Genomic DNA, 18,714 nt, shown 5'->3' with positions numbered 1-18,714 from the left:
CCTTTGGAAAGCACTCATTCAAACAATCTCCCCACCTGCTATCTAAAGGGGTACATGCTTGCATAAGCCAGTTAAGAACTATATTTGGGCATGATGCACCCAGAAGCTAACAATATAAAATCCAAACCCCCGATATCTAAACAATTTTTAAAAGACACATTACAACCAACTTTTTAAAAAGCTGTATTAATTACTATTATTATTATAATATATTTATTTATGTCCCGCCTTTTCCTCTGACGGGCCTCAGGGTGGCTTACAGATAAATACTTGGTTGTATTTATTACAATATTTACCATAATGAGGATATCGCTAGTCACAACTCTGCTTTTTGATTGCAAAATGTTGATAACAAAAATAGCAATTAAGAAGCCAAAGCAAATTGCTAAAAGCAAGCGGAGCAGCAGACGAAAATCCAATGCAAATTTGCCAAATAGATTTAAGGCCTGTTGTCATAAGCATGTCTTCAGAAGGCAGTGAAAAGCCAACAGAACAGGTCCGTTCTTGAAGCAGGGAGTTCCGTAATCCAGGTGTAGCGACAAAGCAGGCCTTCCTTTGAACTATGAAACTTGACTCACTTCTAGTTTCTGTGCTTTCCTTCAGACACTGAACACTGACCTGAATTCCACTGTCCACATGGCATCAAATGAAGCCTGTTCACTGGCTCCCCCAAGTACTGTGTGGATAAACAAATCAGTATAATGCAAAAAAAGGGGGGGAGAGTCACCTGAAGGGCAGAGCTGGCACTGAAGGGCTCCAGCAGAGCGAGTGGATTCCTGGGCCTGATGCACCTCACCCAGGCCATCTGTAGAGCAGGCACTTCCATTACACTTTGGACTCTCAGTCTGCCTGGGAGTTGGGTCCCAAGAGCCAGGGGGACAGGGGAGGGGCTGAATGGTGCCGGCATGAGGACAGGAATATCCTGAAGGAAAAAGCAAAGTGACAGGTTGTGATGTGGCAGACAAGGGATGCATTCTTGTAGCACCTGCATGATTTCACTGAAGCTGGTGAAATCAGCGAAAGGACAAGAAGGTGTCTATGGCTCAGAACCTGTGGAGAATGGTTGGCTGGCTAAATGCACTTAGTTCTCTGACAACATTTGAAAGTTCTTTCTTTCTTTCTTTCTTTCTTTCTTTCTTTCCTCTCTCTCTCTCTCTCTCTCTCTTTCTCTCTTTCTCTCTTTCTCTCTTTCTAGAGCTAATGAGCATAGGACGCCAGATTTATTTAAGATAAAGAATGGTACCACACTCCCCTGAACACCAATAAAATGCACACCCACAGTCTGCAGAGCAATAGGAAACCAAGTGATATCAGAGGTCAAGTCCTCTCCCTGCTCTTCTCCCTAATGATATTGCTTAAAGCAGGAGGTGATGGAGTGAGGAGATATCAGGTCATAACGGCAGTCACTCTTGCAAAGCGTCGATACCTCCACCTTCCCTCAGCAAAGTAGTTGAAAATCATGTTGCTTTGCAACGTTCGAAGTGAAATCAGAATTAATTTGGAATTAACATCCAGGGAGATGTTGTTTTCAAAGTAGGGATGGAACAGCTGTTAATTTCTCCTTCTCTCAGTATCCCATTTTCTCTGCTGCAGCACTGCAGCACTAGTGCCTATTGAGGCCACCAATGGGACAAAGCTGCCTATTGTGAAGGTCAAGGGAAATGCATGCTCTATGCAAAGCCCACATTCTGTGATTGAACCCTGGCGCCTCCCCTCCTTCTTAAAGGCTTCCTGTGTAGAGCAAGGTGCAGATCCATTTCCTTCTTCACTGTGATGGGGGAAACTGCCCCTGTAGAAATTTTGCCTTCCATGGTGTTCTTAAAAGAGCAGAAATCCCAGATGGGATATGGAAGCTCCACATTAGGATAATTGAGGGAAGGATGAAGGCCCTGGCGTCTTGCCATTGATTGGTTCCACTGGTTGTATTAAAGCCATGAGGGCATTACAAAATGCATGCATCCTGCTCTTCCCTTCTGTTTGGAGACACTGCACCTTTGCCAAGCTCTAGACCTGATTAGAGAGATCAGTCCTAGAAATGGGGGCAGGTCCATCATTTCCATAAGCCCTTCCTCCTTGGCTCCTCCTTATACTCCCTCTTCAAAAGTAGCAACACTATTCCTAGATGCTTACATACTTCCTGAATGTCCTGACTTCTCCTCCCTTGAACCTCACACTCTGATGACTCAGAAGTTTCAGTTAGCCTCCTGCTGGCCTCCTCAGGGTTATACTGCTCTTCCCCTCCTAAACAGGATGCCCAGATATCCCAAAGACATCTCAGCATTTTCCCTAGGTGTGTCTGGGTGTGGTGTCCTCACCACAAGTTTAACCTCAAGCACCTCTAGCTAAAGCACCTTGGAGTGCAGGATTGGGAAAGACCCCACCACCACTGTTACTGAGAAGTTGGGAAAGCTCCCATCAGTCAGGGCACCAACCTAGGTTGCTAAAGGTTTAGCACAGTATAAGGCAGCTTCCTACATCCCTGCTTTGAACAAGGGCTTTTCCATCTCCTATGCCATTCTTCCTCTTATGTAGATATTTGCAAAGCCTTGGCCAGTTTACAACTTCATCTTACTCTAGAGTTGGACCACAGGACAAATTACAGCCCCTTCACCAAAATGTTGAACTCCAGCCAAACCACATTACACACACACACACACACACACACACACACACACACTTTCATTTATTATATTTCTGTGCCACTTTTGACTCACAAGGCTCATAAGCAAAAAATAACAGTAGCATAATAGAGCATTATAAATACAACATAAATAGTATAGAATAATTAACAAATTATGAGTAAAACAACCACCTTCTACAAAACACTATTAACAAAATAACTAAAAAATAAGCTAAACAGCAAACCCACAACAAAAGTCATGTAAGATTCACAAAGCATTACAGCACTCATAATCTACAAAACAATATTAACAAATTAGCAACCCAAAATAAAACACTGTTGAATTCACACATACTCTCTCCCCACCCCCATGACTCATAATCTTCCACTGGGTTCATCAAAAGACACATACACATAATGCCCATGGCAGCAGCTGTGTTCTGAAGGGTCTAGGGCTGGAGGGTGGGGCAAGGCAGGTGATGGTCAACACAAAGTCTCACTCTGCTCATATATATCTGTGTGAGTTTTAGACGCCTTTCCTAGGCTTTGTTGCTAATATTAAGAAAAGACTGGTTTGCAAATGTTTCATTATGTCAAAAATGGCCAATTTTTGTAGACAAAGACTGTGTCTTGCTCTGCCAGAACCGCTCTGAAATGACAATATTCTGTACCAAACTCTAGAGATTGCCTTGGTGCCAGCACACATTCTCCTAGCTCCATATTTTGCACAATAAATGCTCCCGGGAGCAGGCTGCTCTCTATTCATCGGACACTAGTACCAGAAGCCGAAAGCCTGGAAACCCAAGACCCAACGTTATCTGATTTCCATAACAGTGAATTACAGACCACTGCTGGAAGTGAACCACCAAGGCTTTTCATGAAACATCAATCATTCCATTTTGCCTTTTATCAGTCGACATCAAGGCAGCCAGAATACAGGAACACTTCATTATTTAATTAGGAGGATCCTCATTACAGAGATCAGAATCAAGTTACTGACTACACTGGCACAGTGGGAGGTACCTGAATGTGCTCATTAAATATTTTGGCTTCCAATGGAGCAACAAGTCATGAAGAAGGGGAGAGCCTGAAACTCCCCAGGAGATGGAACTTTGGGCCTGGAAGGCCACGAAGCAAACAGCTCCGCAAAGCTTTAGCTGCTTTCATTAAGGAGCTGTCCAGTGCTGAAAGCTACCCTGATGTATTGTGACCAGGGATGCTTAAGAAATTTGATCTTCACAAATTTCAAAGCAAATCGACCTGATCGGCCCCTCCTGGACTTAGCATGAGGATTAGAACATAGCTATCTGCCCAACACAATTCTTGGCTCAAAAAAATGCACAAGGTAATATGTCCAAAGGTGTACTTTTGAAAGAAAGTTAAGTTTTAAGCTACACATTTAAAACAGAATGTTTTTATATCAGTGTAAATCAGCTGATTGTTAGCATAGCATTGTGCACAGAAGCCTCAATGGTCAGCTGATCATCAGGGCTTGCAAAGCACAGTGCTAGCAAAGTCCCAATGATTAGCTGATTCTTGGTGCTTGCAAGTCACCGTGCCAGGGGTCCCATCAGCTGATTGGTGGTGCCTGAAAATATCTTTGTGGCCCAGGCAGACCTTTACCCGCTCCACACTCAGTGTCATAAATGATGTGGCCATGGCTTGGCTAAAATGTTCTCATGAGTCAGATAGGGAGGCCTAGTGGGCTTTACTAGGTCCATGGGCTGGAGAATCCTCACCATTGATCGACACCCTGTGTTTTTCCTTGTCTTAATTTACACTTTTCCATTACCTCCCTGGAATGCAGGTACCTATCTTACAGCCTTCTCCCACCACCCTATTCCTGTGTGGGAGACCAGTCCTGATATTGCTGGGCTTGTGACCCTGGTCTTCGCTGTGCATGTATGCTGAGCCCTTTCTTCCTTGTCCACCCAGAATTCCCAAGGCTGATGCTTTTATAGCTTCACATTTATTATTTCATACTAGAGACAGATAATTTAGAATGGGATAAAAAGAGAAACCGGCAGAAGCTAGAAAGTGTTTAGTCAACTCACCTTGAGAGTAAAAAAATAAAAAGCCACTGGTGATGCCTGAAGTGCCGCTGAGTATTTTTACATGCCACCAACCATTCCTAATATGCCTGGCAAGCAGGCAGCACTGAAGTCTTGCAGTTATCTCTGCTGTGCATTTTTTGCAAAAAAAGAAAACTCCTTTGATTTTGGGTAGTTGTTCAGATCACACTACCAGCCTGTTTGCAACTGCTTTCATATAATTTGGCAGAGAAATCCTTGCCTATGGGTGCATTGGAGAAGAATGCAGTCTTAATGTAATATGAATTTCATAGTGTGTCTGTCTATCTGTCTATCTATCTATCTATCTATCTATCTATCTATCTATCTAAAAATAAAAACTCACAAGGGTAAGCCAAATGCATTTGCTTCCCATCTTCTCCCCATAAAAAGTGCTTTGGTGATTTTCACAGATAACTCTTCTCCCATCTCCAGAGGGAAATAAATTTCCAGCATGAATTATTTCAGATATTTGATTCCCTTCCAGCCCGATTTTATGCTGAGAGACAGTGTGCAGTGGGAAGCAACCTCTAATTCTGGTTGCTTGTCTTTCTCTGTAATTTTCTGAGCCATTTCAGCCAATTAATCATCTCTAATAACATTCTACGCTTTCATAATTCTCAAAGGCAATTGTTGCTTTTTAAAACAAAGGTCTGAGCTCCCCTCTGCCCATCCTCCTGTCATATTTGGTTCAGCGCTAATGTCACAGTGATGAATTTGCAACACCCCGATCATTCCCACAATGACAGGCTAGCGATATCCTGAGGACGGGATTATCAAGACGTCTCTGGAATATCAAGCAGGGTGGAGGTGTGCAGTAGTTAAGAGCAAGGAGCTCTTTAAATGGCTTATGGAGGACAATTGAGAATTCACTTATTTACTGGTGGAGCACATCTAATCTCCCAGGCTTTACTTTCAGCTTTCCTGAAGACTTAAAAAGTTGAGCCTGCCAAGTTGCTTCAAGTCATAGAAATGTAGGGCTGTAAAGGACCTGAAAGTCATTCAGGCAAGCCCTCCCCCATTCAGGTGGGCTGGCCTGACCCACAGATTCTCCCAAGCTGAGGTTATTACAAATCAATAAGTTGAAGTCACACAGAATTCCACTTCAGCATCTGCTGAAGACGCACAGAGAGACGTGAAACAGACACAAAGACCTTTTCCCCAAAACATTTATTCCTTACACTGTTAAGCAACTCAAAGCTATTTTACTGGGTAACTCCCAAGATGGACATCAGGAGCTGACTGGGAAAATGAAGCTTCATTTCTTTTTAATTGCAAAGTGCATTAATCGTGCCAAAATCTGGAGCCCCAGATCAGAGCACACAAAGTTATTAATGATTATGGCATGTCAAACCAGGGTGTATTCACACACACTTTTTAATATGCTCAAGTCCTCATTTTTTCCCTAAGCCTCACGTCTCTCTCTGGGTTGCCAGAAATCACTTTCTCTGAGTCTTTGGAAGAATATGAGAGGCACCATTCATAGAAAAACAACCAGGGACTTTAGCATCTCTGCTGATTCATCCTGTCTAAATATTGAATAGCATTTATTGTGTTAACCCATATACCAAAGCAGAAACCTGCCTAAATATTGAGTGTGTGGCCTCCTATCCAGTCGATGATATAAGGACAGGGCTTTTATCTCATATCACTGCACTTTTTACTATGAAGAAGAAAGGGAAGATTACCTCTTTGTCACACAGTATTGTCTTGCTCTCCTGGGATCAACATGGAGCAAATGAAACCTAATTGCTGCTGAAATATCTTCACGTCTCTACTGCCCCCAGACTGTCACTGAGCCACTGCTTTAATAAGAACTATTTCAAGGGTTTGGAAGCAAAAGCAGAGAGTTACTATTGATCCAGGGCCTGTCTGTGTTTTGTATCCAAGGTGGCTCAGAAGAACAGCCTACCTGTTGGACAAGGCTGGCACTCTGGACTTCCTTCCGTAGAGAAAAAGCCAGGGAAGCAGGCTCTGCAAAAGGTATGGCTGGGATTGGGCTCGTGGCCACCTGGGCAATGCTGAAGAGAGAAAACAGAGAACAATTTGATGATGGTGCCTTTCCCCAACATAAAATTATCCATACAACCAAAGCCCAATTGATCCTTAATACACAAACAAAATAAATTTGCAACCAAAAATAGAGTTAAGAGGGACATTAAAAAAACTGTATGTATGTATGTATGTATGTATGTATGTATGTATGTATTATTACTTATTTGTCACTACCATACAATTAAAAAGACAGAAAGAAGATATAATATCAAGTTAAAATACATCAAAATATTAGAAAGTATTATTAACTAAAAGTGCTTATACTATATCAACATAAAAAGGACACATCCTATTCTTCTCATCTAAAAGATGAACACCAATTAGGAGATCAGCTAGCATTAGGTGTGATACTCTATACCTGTATCTCCTGTCCATCGGGGCAGACATATCCTTTGGGGCATTCCTGACACTCCATCTCTCCAGCAGGCGAATACTGACCAGGGATGCACTTTCGCTGTAGACCCATCTGTGGATCACACCGGTAGCCATCTGGACAAACCTGGCACCCAGCTCGGGTGCCCAAGCTGATGTAACCATCTGGGCAGGCCTGCCAAGGAAGTTATGAACCATTAAGAGGTGTGCTATTAAGTGGAATGGTGTCCCCAAAGGAGTCACAGAAATGCTGCGTTCCCAATTTGCCATTACTGGAACCAAGATCTTTATGAATAACATTTCACTAGCAGCCAAATGTCTGGGTGCAACTCATGAACAAGCATTTGCCCTTTATAACACCAACATTTTTGCTTCCATTTTGCAATCTCTTTTTGCTTCATGTGCCAGATCTTTCAGCAACTTTTTAGATCCAACTCATGTGTGGTGGACTCAGGTGACCTCCAAAGGGCAAAGCCATTAGCACCACTTCAGCTAGTGCATCAATTGTGCTATTCCTGGACAAGGATAGCCAGGCCACTGTAACTCATACACTGGTGAGCTCATGTTTAGACTACTGCAATGCACAGTATGTGGACCTTCCCTTGTGGCTGGTCCAGGGGCTTCAGTTGGTGCTGCATATTGTGGTCTGGGTTGTGAGCAGTGGGTACATTATCACACCAATGCTAAGGGATCAGCACTGGTCGCCAAGCCAGTTTTAAGCTGAAGTTACTTACATATAAAACCTAAACAACAATGGACCAGGAAAACAAAAGGACTGACCCCCCCCCACCTGCCTGGGAACAGGATAAAGATGAATAAATGAAACCCCAGTTAGCCTTGCCGTGGCTGGATGATGATTGACATGTCATAATGTAGAGGTGGGATTTTTCACTGGTAGTGCTGGTGTTATAGAATGCACTCTATATTAGAGAGAAGGAGAAACTCAATGAACTCTTTTTATTTTAAGCTGGCAGAAGATGGAGGGGTGTGATGATGAAGCAGGGGTGTTTTGTGGGAGCTTACTTGGTACTAGGAATATTTAAGAGGGAAAGAAAGAAAGTCAAAAGCAGAAAAACTGGTGCTCACATTTTGCAATGCCCAAGATATTAAGAAACAACCCATACACATCAGAAACAATCCCATAATATTCTTTTGGGCTCACGTCAGTTATGAGCAGCTGATGAAAGAGTAATTTCTCTTAAATAGCACTGCAGAGATGTGTTAATCACAGGATCTGGGAACACGCCCCATGTTTTGCCTGGCAGAGGGAGAACAACTGAATGTATTATTTTAATTCAGAACATCTAATGATGGGGATTTTGCTACCCGGATGATGAAAGTTGCATTTTTTTTAACTTAGAGACCGCTATCTTCTATGCCAAATACATTTAGATGGGAAGTAAGGATGGATCTGGACAGGAGTCTGTGTTACCAGCCCCTGAGTTTACAACAGCCTCCAGCTGGCTCTATATGGCCCTGACAATCTATAGAGCCTCATTCCAGGAATGTCTAGGCCCTTCAGCACTGCCACTTCACATAGTTGCTCCCTCATGTTAGATGCAATAATCAGCAGAGCACTATCCCAGCTGACAGGTTTTACTTTGTGCTCTACCTGCCCCCCCCAACCCATGATAAACTGCATGAGATCTGTCTCCCGCTCTGCTCCTGGGTACACTGTGGGCTCCTCAACAGACATGGGGGAGGGGGAAGAGTGAAAGAGAGAGAGATTGCAGCCTTTAAATTTTATTTCAAAAATCAGCTGCTAAATACTTAACTGACCAATTGTGTCACAGATAGCTCAGTTCTGCCCTCCTAAAATAAAGCCTGGCTACGCCCATGGTGGGTGGGGCTCCCTGCCTTATTGTTTGAAGAAACAAGAAGGATTCAGCAATTGAGCACCCTCTGAGTATGAACAGAAACCCCATTTTAGCTACAGACTCTCTCCATGCTCTCCTCTTTCCCGTCCTGTTTCATTTACCTGGCAGGATGCAATATCTTCCTGAGCTGTAAGTTGATTATAGGTTCCTATGGGGCATAAGCGTGGAGCTATCTGACCTCCTGGGCAGCTGCAAAGCAAAGCAACAAAAGTTTGAGTCCAACTGACCTTTGGCTCCTTGTGAGTTTCCCACAGCAAGGGCTAAGCCTCAGCTGAACTTCAATTAGACCTAATAGGCTGACTCTCATACTATCACCCTATAGTGGGACTCAAAGTGAAGGTTTTCTTCCAGTTCACTCACAGGAATGTAGCTTTTTAGGCTCAGTAGGTAGTTTTAACTAAAGTACACATTTTTTGCAAGCCATCTCCCCTGATATAATGTATTTTGTATGTTACTTTCACAGATACATATATTTTTATGCATGCTTTAACTGTGCACGTGCGTTTTGGCAAACACTGGTTGCAGAACTGCAGCAGAAAATTTAGGTAAGTGAGAATTTCAAAGGATAGCTGTGTTCTGGGTCGCATATTGTTTTAGACAGTGTGGCTTTGATATATTTGGCTTTAAAGGCATACTAAATCAAATTTCATCCCCATGATCTGCAAAATATTCCAAGGTCCTTCTTTCTAATGCTCTCATCCCATTCTAAATCCATCCTTCACCCAATTCTGAAATATTGTCCCTTACTATCCTGCTTCTCCTCTGTCCCCCGCCCCACTCCCTTTATGGATTCCCCAATAATGAATTGTAGTTTGTAAGGACCTCGGGGCAGAGCCCTACTTCCTTTTCCTTTTTGCCTGGAAACCTCTGTAAAGTGCCACCTCCCTACTAGCCTCTTCTGAGCGCAGAAACAAACCGAAGCTTCTCTGGGATCCCTTTATGCATTTCTAGTTTCATTGTGTAACACACACACACACACACAAAATCACTGGCCTAAGGTGCTCCCTTACAAGAATCCAACAGGGCACTCGAGGCAGTTGCCAGAAGTGTGGTAGTATCCTTTTGAGCAGTTAATGAGGCACCGACTCTTACAGATTATATCTTCATCACTCATGGAAAGAGAGAGAGTTCCTGCAAGAAAGAAGAAAATGGTCCCTGGAGATGGCAGGCACAGCAGAGCCAGGATACTAGATCTAGCTTCCCAACAGAAATTGTCTGAAGGCATGTGAGGCCACCACGTTGCTAAAGCTAAGCAGGTCTGGATCAGTACCTGGATTGGAGAGTAACTGGGGACCACATCTGTCTGTCTGTCTATCGCTTTTATAGTCCACCTTTCCTCCAAAGAACTCAAGGTGGCCTACATCGTTCTTTTCCTCCCCATTTTAGCCTTCCAACAACCCTGTGAGGTTGGCTAAGCTTAGAGTGAGTGACTGACCCAAAGTTACCCAGTGAGCTACATGACCGAGTGAGCATTTGAACCCTGGTCTCCCAGATCCTAGTATAACACTCTAACCACTACACCCCATTGGCTCTCACATGTACACTGTTTCGGGTTTCATGATGGAGGAAAGGCAGGATATAAATGCAATAAATAAATAAATTGCCCCTCTTTTTCTTCAAGGAGCTCAAGGTGGTGTACATGGTTCTCACTCTCCTCATTTAATCCTCACAACAACCTTGTGTAGTAGTTTAGTGTGTCAGGCAGTGACCAGTCCAACGTCACTCAGTGAATTTCATGGCTTAGTGGGGATTTGAACACTTGTCTCCCAGGTCTTAGTCTGGTCCTGTATGCCACAATCCTCTCAGTTCAGAAGGTCAGAAGAAAGATGTTATGACTCAATGTCTGGAAGACATGGCCTGGGAGATCTACCAGCAATCCTAGCAATGGGGAGGTTTGCAGTGTGTCTTCTTGAAAGGAACTCAACACATGTCCAGAGGCAGTTTTATCACATCCCAGGGCACAACCTTGCTATCAAGGAGAGATTCTGGAGCTGGCCACAAATCCAGCTCTGCCTAACAGAAGACCAGAAGCCAACCTGAGAATCCAGAAATATGGCTCCCTTCAGGGGGAAAAACTGACACCTGCTTCCAAGAGACTTCAATGCAACTTAATAATAATAATAATAATAATAATAATAATAATAATAATAATAATAATAATTTATTATTTATACACTGCCCATCTGGCGGGGTTTCCCTAGTCACTCTCAGCGGCTTCCAACAAAATATTAAAATACAATCATCTGTTAAACATTAAAATCTTCCTTAAACAGGGCTGCCTTCAGATGTCTTCTAAAAGTCTGGTAGTTGTTTATCTCTTTGACATCTGATGGGAGGGTATTTCACAGGGCAGGTGCCACTACTGAGAAGGCCCTCTGCCTGGTTCCCTGTAACTTGGCTTCTTGCAGTGGGGGAACCACCAGAAGGCCCTTGGCACTGGACCTCAGTGTCTGGGCAAAGCGATGGGGGTGGAGACACTCCTTCAGATATATTGGACCTTTCCCTTTAGGCAAAATGAAGATAATCATACCACAAGCTCCTTTGTAACAAAAACAAACAAACACCCTTTTTGAAAGGGTGGAATTCATGAATCAACAGTTTGTATTAGGAAATGGGCTTCCTGAACCCAAAGTCTAAAGATTTTAGTGTGAGCACTTGACACTAAAATGCTTCTTTTCTGTGTCCCGACATCATTTCCAGAGCTCAGCCAGTGAGAGCCCATTAGTTTCAATCTAACGAAGGTCTGGCCCACGATCCCTTTGTAACTGTCCCTGGTGCTATGCCTTTTGGAGGACTTGACTCTCGGCACATGTATTCATTATTTGCTTATTAGGCAAGCTGCCCAACAAATGGTAGAGATGTTTGATGCCGACAGCATGGGCCAGATTGTTCTTTCAGAAATGGACTTTTTCTTTCAAACATGCAAACAGAAGAGAGCAGAGCAAAAAGGGGCAGGATTGTTCCACTGCCAGAAATTTACTAAGCATGCACAGAAATTAATGCTATATTTACACCATACATTTAAAGGGCATTTAAAGCACACCCCACCCAAAGAATCCTGGGAAGTGTAACCCCTGAGTCATAATTGCAAGCACCCTTAGCAAACTACAGTTCACAGGCTTTGTGGGGGGGGGGGGAGATGTACTTTTTAGACATGGTGGGCTTATCCATACCATGTAAGGAAGGGGCAGGGACAACAGAAGCATCTCACTATTTAAACATACTGAACAAGAGAAAATGCACTGAATGAAAACAAATTTGCCAAAAGATGGGTGATTTTTATTTCCTTCTTGAATTACGATGTAAAACTGTATTCATTGTTCCCCTTAGCGAAGTCTTATTTTTAAACTTTATGATTAATGAGTATGCACTACTTTTCTCTTCTGAATTATTTTTTAAAAAAAATCTCTATTTTTAAAACAACCACCACCAAAAATGCCAACAAGCCGTGTAAAAGATTCTTGACTCAGGGTCTTGTCCAGGCTTAAGGAACGGAGGACAGAATGTTCCCTCAAATCTTCTTTTTTTAAAAAAACACAAAACAAAAACAAAGACTGCATATGCACACCATATATTTACAACACACTTCAACTCTTTCCCATCTTGGGAACTGTAGTTTGTTAAGGGTGCTGGAAACTACAGCTTTACTATGGGTAAATTACAGCTCCCAGGATTTGGGGTGTGTGTGCTTTAATTGTATGGTGCGTATGCAGCAATTTAGGTGACAGTGATGAAGGAGAGAATGAACACATTAAGAAAAATTAAACATACCTCTTGAGAAGAAAGCAAGGGCAGAAAACCAAAGGAACCAGCTCCAAAGTTCAGCCATCAGATCCAGGGAAAGCTGGCTCTGCCTGGCATGGGAGAAACCCAAAACCCATGCAAAAAACTGCCAAGTTTTCTTGCTGCCCCAGCAACTGATGTTTCCTTTGCCGGAGCCAAACATGTAACCAAATCTCTCCTGGGTAATCACTTTCCAAAAGAGCCTGAAGTGAAATGAACACCGGGCAGCGGAAAAAGATGACAGCCCCCCCTCCCCGAGGTCAACGTTGTAAGGATGACCCCAGAATTCAAAGAGGCACTGGCAAAATGCAGGTGTTTCAAAAGCAGCCCCAAACTGTGACAGCCCTGTGGATTGTTTTAAATTCCCAATGTGATCAGCTGCTGAATTAGGCAAAGCCACAGAATTCAGGCCTGCTAAAGGCTATTGGGTAGTAGTCAACTCAGTTTTACTCAGAGTAAACCTATTGAAATAAATGGGCCTGATGTAACCATGTTGATCAATTTCAATTGGCCTACTCTGAGCAAAGCTTTATTGAATAATGCTCATTTTCCACAACTGCAACAATTAAAGCTCCATGTTCAGAAGCAGTGTATATCTGACTAAGGCAGGGTGGGCACATCCATCATGTCCTTCCTGTGAGCTCCCCCTGGCACAGCCAGCTTGCTGGAATTGCACTGGAGGCAGAGAGCCAGGTAGGATGGCCAGAGGCAAGGGTAGACTGCACTCCTGTATATTAAAGTAGCATATAGAATAGTGATTCCCAAACTTTTGTGGACCACTGCTCCCTTGGTTCCATATATTCATCCCCAGAGCCCCTTACCCTATAAAAAGCATTATTCCAAATAGGAGTTTGCACCACACACTAAAGAAGATAAGAACACAATAAAATTTAAAACAGTAATGATTAATTGTATATTTATTCAAAATTAAAACTATTTAGTTTAATTAGTTCAATAAAATTGATAAACTTTATCCAGTGATACCAGCTTTCAAAGTCTGGTAGTCATCAACACCTCCAGGGCTCCTCTGCCTCCCCCTTACCTCTTGGCACCCCCCAAAGTAGTGTCCCCCCAGAGGCCAATACTGCCCATTTTGGGAACCATTGATATGGAATATAAAATTTGGGCAGATAGGTGGTTGGAGGTCATTAACACTGGTAGGGTGGAAAGCAAGGAGACCAACAGAGCCAGTGACAGGCTGAACTATTCCCTGACTTGTTATAAGTAGACAGGCAGGTGAGAGTTGACTGAGCTTTGTGGAACACATCACCCTAATGAACCAGACTCTATTGCAAGGGCACACAACTAGTCAATATTATACCAGTCAAACTGGTATAACAGCAACAAACTCTTTGGGTGGAGGGTCTGAGGCTGGGTCACGGGAAGTAACCTAAGATGAGGCAGCTCACGGGACAGGCCAGTGGCCAGAACCAATGAGCAAGTCACAACCAAAAAGTCCTCAGGATCAGAGAGCAGCAAGTAGAAAGGATGAGGACAGGCTAGCAGGTCATGACTTAGCACTGTCAGACTCAGGCGGACTCTACGCTTAGCATTAGCAAGTGCCTGGGCTAGAATGGGGAACCTCTGCATAGTGACCCCATATAGTAAACTAGAAGATCTGCAGCTTGGATCATCTTCTCAGCTGAAAGAATTCTGGGGCTCTGGCCTGGCTCTGGCCACATTGGTTGCCCATTGGACAGGAAGGGCTATGAAAGTCTTCACATTTGATCTGGTACCTTCCTCAGCTCTGATTAGCTCAGATATGGCAGTTAGGCCATGCACAGAAGTTTCCCTGTTTTGATCTCCACAATGCTGGAGGATATGCTATGTTCAAGTTCATTAAAACCCTGTCCAGAAGCAGCTTTTGCAATTACATCATGGAGATAAGATCCTTCAGTAATAAAAATAAAGAAAAGGTTGGAACTGGGCTGCTTGATGTGAAAATGGGCTGATTGCAATGACACAAAAGTCTGCCCATTTTCATCTGTGAAAAATTCTGGAGAGCACAAAATACACACGTGCCAACTGAACAGAGACTTCTGAAAGGATCACATGAGCTCAGCAGGGAAGAGAACACCCTCCTTCAAGACTCTGAGATGCCACCAAAGGCCTCTGCCACCTGCCCCCTCAGCTAACAAAGGATGCCATCTGTTGCACTTTTATAAAGTCTTTAATTAAACTCTTCCAATACATCTCAGATGCATCTGTTTCCTTCCACCCTATAAACAATTCCTGGGAATATCTGCAATTATCTTACATTACAGACAAGAATTGCCAATTAAATCTTTATCAACACAGTGTTAAAGAGAGGCAGCCAGCCAAATTCACTGATATAGTTTCCCTACCCCTCCTCCTCAACAGCTAGCTAGCAGTTGGAGAACACCTGTGGCTTTTATAGGGTGGGGGGTGCAGATTTGCCAACCAGACAGCATCATTTTGCTAACTCAGTCAGGACAGCTGAGTTCTGGAACAACTAGTGATGCAGATCTGCAGACTTCTCAAATACTTTTCTGCCTTATTGTACCAGATTGGCTTTGCCAGGCCTGATCCAATACAGGCTAGGTTCTACTCTAGTTCTGTCAGATCCACAAGAACCTACCATAACCCTTTAACTATCCAGAATCCTTCCTTCCTTCCTTCCTTCCTTCCTTCCTTCCTTCCTTCCTTCCTTCCTTGTCTATATTTTAGGTTATTACATGTAAGGTAATGTTGTGGCTTGAAACTCTACTCCACCCCAATCATTATAGCATCTTACTTTTGGATTAGCAATAGTAATGTAGTTTCAATTCTCCTTTTTTCAACTCTCCACCCCCACCCGGGGAAAACAAGAAGCAACTTGCTTGCCAATCCCTTTGGATGCAAGACGAAGTCATTTGCATCTTTTGTACAGGCTTCTGACTGGTGCTGCACCCTGTAATTTTAGCCTTCCAGAGCAATGTTAACACCTCGGGAAGAAGGCAGATCTGACAAGATAATGACATCTCCCCGACAATGATGCCTCAGACACATTTGGGGACAGGCACAAACAGCGCCGATGCTATTTTAGCACCATTCACCATCGAAGCAAGCTTTGCATTGGTGACAAGGATGTGGGGTGGAAGCTGACGGCAATGAGAGCTGGTGGCATGACCTATTGCATACATGCAAGCACATTTCAGCCCAGCCCACGCAATCCACACTCAGCCTCTGTTCCAGGAAAATTGAAAGCTGCGTCATTTGCTTTACCCTTATATATTCTCATTTGCTCGGTTAAAAGCAGTAAAGTATAGTACACCCTAGTTTTATTTTGAAACCCTTTGTGCATGCTAATCCTTTCCCTCAACAATTTTTGCAGAATTACACTAACAGATTATAGAGTCAGTAGAACATATATTTAGCCAGTGTGGTCTAGTGCTTCAAGTGCTGGACCTGGGAGACCAGACTTTGAATCCCCACTCAGCCATGAAGCTCACTGGGTGACCTTGGGCCAATCACTGCCTCTCAGCTTAACCCTACCACACAGGGTTGTTGTGGGGTAAAAATGGAAGGGGGGAATCATGTGCACTACCTTGAGCTCCTTGGAGGACATAGTATATAAACATATCCTTGTTTACGAGGTCCACGGTACGCGCAACAATTTAAGCAAAAATCAGTTGCTTACATGATTGTTACTGCTGCACAATTAATGAAAAAAGGAGACTCTGATGAAAGAGTCTCAGCTTGATCTGTGCTGAATATTCACCAGTCTGAATTTCTGTGCCAAAGATACATAGCAATTTTGGTGGGGTGGAAATTCCCTCCTCCATGGATGAATTACAAGGGTGACTAATTCCTATCAGGGACTATGCAGTGAGTGAAATAATGTCACAATGGTATGTAGCCAGTCAGATTTGGCTACATTATGTTGCATCCATGAAGACTAATGAGGGCATCTGAAAGCTATTTAAGATGAATATGGGAACATCTCTGCAAGAAGTTCGGAATAAGTGGTGGTGGTGGTGGTGGTTAAAATAAGGATGAGCAGCAGCCAAAAAAAGAATAACATTCAGAAAATATATGGATTTTTTTTAGTTCTGCTTTAGTATAGTGTGGACAGAGAAGCTGGAAAGGCCAGATACCTCTTACTGGATCCTTGATAGGCTACTTGGAAGCATCATGTCCAGGATCCATTGCCCTGCCCATGGCCTATTAGCATCTTTTCCACTTGTGTGTCCCCTCTGCCCCCACAGCCTGATTTAAAACCACATCAACAAGTGACATTACCTTGCAGATTCTGCTGTGTGTGGTATCATAGAAAGGCACATAGGGGATAAAAGGAGAGGATTAGGAAGTGTGTTTTGTGCATTGCTCATGGGGTAAATAAAGATGAAATGCAAGGCAATCAGGGATTTCAGTTTGGTGCTGCTATTTGAGAGCATCGGCAGGATGATTACACTAAAGATTTAGTGAATCAGAGCACAATTTCTGGAAGAGAACTCAAAGGAATTGGGGCTAGGCAGTGCAAAGAATCTATGTCAATGTAATGCTGTAAGAATTCATTATAGGAAGCTGTAAGGACATAAGGTGAAGAGGCCGTAATTTGTTGTTCAAGGAAAGTCAACATCAAGAGATACAGAAGTCTGACAGTACAACAGTTGATTGAGATGGGACGAACAGGGGGATATATATCTTCCTATATCTATATTTGTGCAAGACTGTCATCACAGTAAGGTTTATTCTGCACAGGTGTAGGTGGGAAGAGGGAGGAGGAAGTCCTTCACCAGAAGCAGGAAGAGGTTTTTGTTGTGGGGAGATAACATGAAGGCAGCCAGCGGTCTGTTTTCCCAGAGAGCCTGCTTGGAGAAAGAGGCATGAAATGAGGAGTGGGGAGCAGCAGCAAACCCAGTCTCAGGTGATGCTCCAGTTCCCAACCCTCTCTTACCCTTCTCCTCCTTCCCACTTCCTGCAATGTATTGGTACCAGTGGCAAAAGTCAGCAAAAAAGAGCTCAACCCCAGTCATGACAATGTTAATAACAGCTATGATAATAGCTGTGATTCCTGCACTGCAGGGTGTTGGACCCTTTGGGTGTCTTCCAATTCCACAGTTCTATCATTCTTTAAGATCTCAGAAAGAAGCAATGGAGGGGGGGGGATGTGAGCAAATCTGAACTTAGGACACAATTCAGACTCTGTGCTACTACTGCATGCATTGCCCTGCTGTTCTTGTCAATGGTGGAAACTTGAGTGCGATGGGGGGCGGCAATAAGAAGCAATCCTTGCACTAACTTGACTCTGGTTCAACCATCAGGTTTGTATCAGACCCAGTGTTGGACATTAATGGCTGTGAGATTGGCTCAAACTCCCTGGGATCCCGAGCTGTTTCAAACCTGCCCCTTCCATTGCATAATCCCATTGGGAGCAGTTGGCAGGAGGCTGGTTCATCCAAAAGAACTAAGTGGAAGAGAACCTCTGTTCAGTCCACACACAGACCATTATCCTGTGCAACAGGGGAGATTAGATTGCTCTTATGGTAACTCTTACTCAGAGCAGGCATGGAGGAGAAATGTGATACACTTCACACTTAAAGGCAGACTTACCTGATTCACACTTTTGGAAACAAGATGCTAACAGCCATCTTTTGAAATTCACGCATTTCGGAATTTTGCAATGCAGTTCTCAAGCAAACAAATGCGTGCAAAAGTGAATATCTTAGAATAAAGTGTGCACATGAATGCATCTATCAATGAAAATTACTAACAAAAATCTATTGTACATGGGGAAATTGCTTTGCAAAAAACGGCATATTAGGCAAAGCTGAATACAAAAATGTGTACATTTGGAGAAATTTGCACTAGAACACTGGTGAATTTTCATAAAGACTTTGAAAAGCAACACACACTGATGTGGAAACGTGGAGAGCTGCACTGAAGATTGGGGAAAATAAGAAAGTGAGAGAAAACAAAAATGCCTATTTCCTCA

At 43.3% G+C, this 18,714-nt stretch overlaps 1 protein-coding gene across 11 annotated transcripts in view; it reads right to left on the bottom strand.

Annotated features, from left to right (window-relative positions):
* LOC310750345 (uncharacterized protein) overlaps positions 1-18,714 on the bottom strand; it is a 140,163-nt gene that overhangs the window by 113,729 nt on the left and 7,720 nt on the right. For 7 of the 11 annotated variants that reach the window (XM_083588240.1, XM_083588245.1, XM_083588244.1 and 4 more), the window contains exons 1-6: positions 12,765-17,587; positions 10,004-10,124; positions 9,095-9,182; positions 7,103-7,291; positions 6,602-6,710; positions 728-922 (exon numbers count right to left, since the gene is read on the bottom strand). In XM_083588240.1, the coding sequence (XP_083444366.1) occupies positions 728-922; positions 6,602-6,710; positions 7,103-7,291; positions 9,095-9,182; positions 10,004-10,124; positions 12,765-12,939 (877 nt within the window). In that variant the 5' untranslated portion in view covers positions 12,940-17,587. Of the gene's footprint in view, positions 1-727; positions 923-6,601; positions 6,711-7,102; positions 7,292-9,094; positions 9,183-10,003; positions 10,125-12,764; positions 17,588-18,714 lie in introns of those variants that run through there. The other 4 variants (XM_083588242.1, XM_083588246.1, XM_083588241.1 and 1 more) reach the window with 4 other exon arrangements.

This window comes from Podarcis filfolensis (assembly GCF_964270895.1).
Source record: "Podarcis filfolensis genome assembly, chromosome: 15".
Classification (NCBI taxonomy): domain Eukaryota; kingdom Metazoa; phylum Chordata; class Lepidosauria; order Squamata; family Lacertidae; genus Podarcis; species Podarcis filfolensis.
Note: the sequence above shows the minus strand (reverse complement) of the source record. Positions and strands in the feature narration are given on the sequence as shown.